The sequence below is a fragment of the Austrofundulus limnaeus genome, unplaced genomic scaffold, assembly GCF_001266775.1.
Source record: "Austrofundulus limnaeus strain Quisiro unplaced genomic scaffold, Austrofundulus_limnaeus-1.0 Scaffold772, whole genome shotgun sequence".
NCBI classification, from domain to species: domain Eukaryota; kingdom Metazoa; phylum Chordata; class Actinopteri; order Cyprinodontiformes; family Rivulidae; genus Austrofundulus; species Austrofundulus limnaeus.
The window spans coordinates 43,791-46,235 of NW_013953174.1; the positions used below are offsets into that span (position 1 = coordinate 43,791).

General features: G+C 37.7%; 1 protein-coding gene across 1 annotated transcript in view; it reads left to right on the top strand.

Annotated features, from left to right (window-relative positions):
* The window catches only part of slc15a2 (solute carrier family 15 member 2), a gene marked incomplete at its 5' end in the record, with an annotated part of 51,064 nt that overhangs the window by 30,597 nt on the left and 18,022 nt on the right, over nt 1–2,445 (top strand). Inside the window, 3 exon segments of the mRNA XM_014028502.1 lie at nt 893–981; nt 1,542–1,623; nt 1,932–2,048. Of these exon segments, the coding sequence (XP_013883956.1) occupies nt 893–981; nt 1,542–1,623; nt 1,932–2,048 (288 nt within the window).

Here is a 2,445-nt window from a genome sequence, read left to right on the forward strand (position 1 = left end):
ATTTTATGCCCACAGTTGTATTTATTGAATTGTCTATTTTTGTTATTGTTTATGTCTGTTGACTGACCTTTGTATTTGTTCAAATAATAGTTATGGTCAGGTTACAATATAAAAATGTTTGTTATAATCATGTCGTGATTATTTGACAGGAGTTTTACTTTTACAATTTAAGTGTATTTAACTTAGTTATAATGTCAATACAATAAAAAATTAAACCAAGATTTATAATAATTATCATTTTGATCCATACAGTGGTAATGTCTGACTGGGCCCCGAGGTCAAAAAGGTTAAGACCCCCTGTCATGAAGGACCACAGCAGTGTTATTGTTCTGTAGTTGATCAACTAAAACCAGTTTTCCTCCTTCATTTATGTCCTTCATTTGTACAACTGTGACATCTACTTTAGTTGTGCTGCTTGTTTTATTGGACATGAATTAAAACATTTTAATGTAAACTGGGAAGATCTGAGTGTCTGTGTAAGATATCTATGATGACTTTACAGACTGAGTTGTCTGTAAATGTAGAGGCCGGTGTTTTATAGACTAAGTGCTGTGAAGACACAACCTCTTAAAACACAATTACATCTGGAAGTCTCTCATTCCAGCACTTTGGATGTATTTGTACAGCACAAARCTGAGCACATCTGATAAGAAAGAAAACCTGAGTGAATGTTTATTTTAAAACAAACTTATTTTTTGCACAAAGCCAATCAGTCTTAATGTTTCTGCACAGAAACGTCTGTCAGCACCTTTACAGCTTCTTATCTCTGCCATCTTTCCACCTCTTTACAGTCGATGCACACTGAGATTCAGACTTTTATGGTTTTAGGAGTTTGAGTGAACTTTTATTGAGTGGTTTAAAGGCCGGTGTTTTTCCTCTCTGCTCTGTTCAGATGCTGAACGCTCTGATGATCCTGCTCTTTGTGCCCATCTTTGACCTCATCATATATCCACTGGTTGGCCTGTGCAGAGTCAACATCACGTGAGTCAGGCCCTCTTGTTCTGGATGCTGCAGTGTTTATGACGCCCCGAGGCTTTTACAGGCCAGGAAGGAGAGTCACGTGAGAAAAAGCTGCAACTCATTTAGTCTGTTAGCATTACCATGAAAACCCCTGTGAGATTAAAATGATCAATCTAACCTTGAGCAGAATATTTATGTTTAATTGTAAAGACTTATGCCGTTTAAGATTTAACATTCAAGTAAACAATGAACTAAATCGGCTTTAAGAACTACAGATTTAAAAATTCTGCTTAAAGAGAAAAGATCCTGTTTCTTTGTGTCTAAGGGAGCTTAATGTTGGGATTTATTTCCTCTTAGTTATCAGGCAGGAAAATACTGAAGAAAATCACAAAACAAAACACACACTTGACCTGAAGTAGTGAAACGTGTGTGTGCAGTGGGGCTTCCTGCCAAATATCCCTTTAATACAGAATAACTGTGGCGTTGTGTGGTGTAAAAGCTGCAGGAGAAAAGCCATAWGATGTTGAGGTGATGATGCTCAGACCTTCATCCTGTAAACTCACTGTCTGTTGTGCCTTCAGGCCTTTGAGGAAAATGGCTGCAGGAATGATATTTGCAGCACTTGCCTTTGGAGCAGCCACATTGGTGGAGGTCAATGTTGTGGTAGGTTTGAGGTGAAGTCTTATATCATGCTGTTTTCTACAAAAACACTCTCACAACTGTTAGACAACTTAAAGGCATCTGCATTGAAGGTGGAATTAAAAACATCTACTGGAAGCCTCTTTTAGGTGTGTACATACGTTAATTCTAACAAATTGATCAAATGTACAACTAATTATTATTTTAGACATAAAAATATTATTATAAGCTGACATAAGTTGTCTAAGATGTTATAGTGTGACAGGGCGTTTAGATTTAATGTYCTGATGAAGCAATGAGCAGGCTGCTGATTTCCTTTTTCTTTCTGCTAGAAAACTGTGGTGGAACCAGCACCTGCAGGGAAGTGTCTCCTGCAGGTCGTTAACCTGGCAGAAGGAAACGCCACCGTGAATATTCTGGACAGCAGCTTTACGATCTCACAGCTTCAGGTAGACGAGCCGAACGTGCATGCAGCTACTTTTAATTATGTAGTGTTTTTAAATCCAAGTATCCTGATATCAGCTGTGTACAGGGTTCAGACTGGAAAYGCTTCGTTTTTACTGCACAGTTGTTGTTTTTTTGAAAAGCTCTGATTCTTTGGTTAAAGTTTTATATGGCTACAGTTGTTCTTTTTATAATTTACGGTTGAGATTATTGACTCAACTTTAGGGATGACTCAACAATTTTTTACAGCTCWTAATGAGCGAAGAACATGCTTTCTTTAAAGTCCTGTGCACTGGTTCACAGGGGTGTCACTAGGTATTAAGGACAAGGGGGGCTTAGCCCCCAGGATACGCACAGAATTTTTGTATATTATATATTTGTATTGTGTGTGTATTTTATATA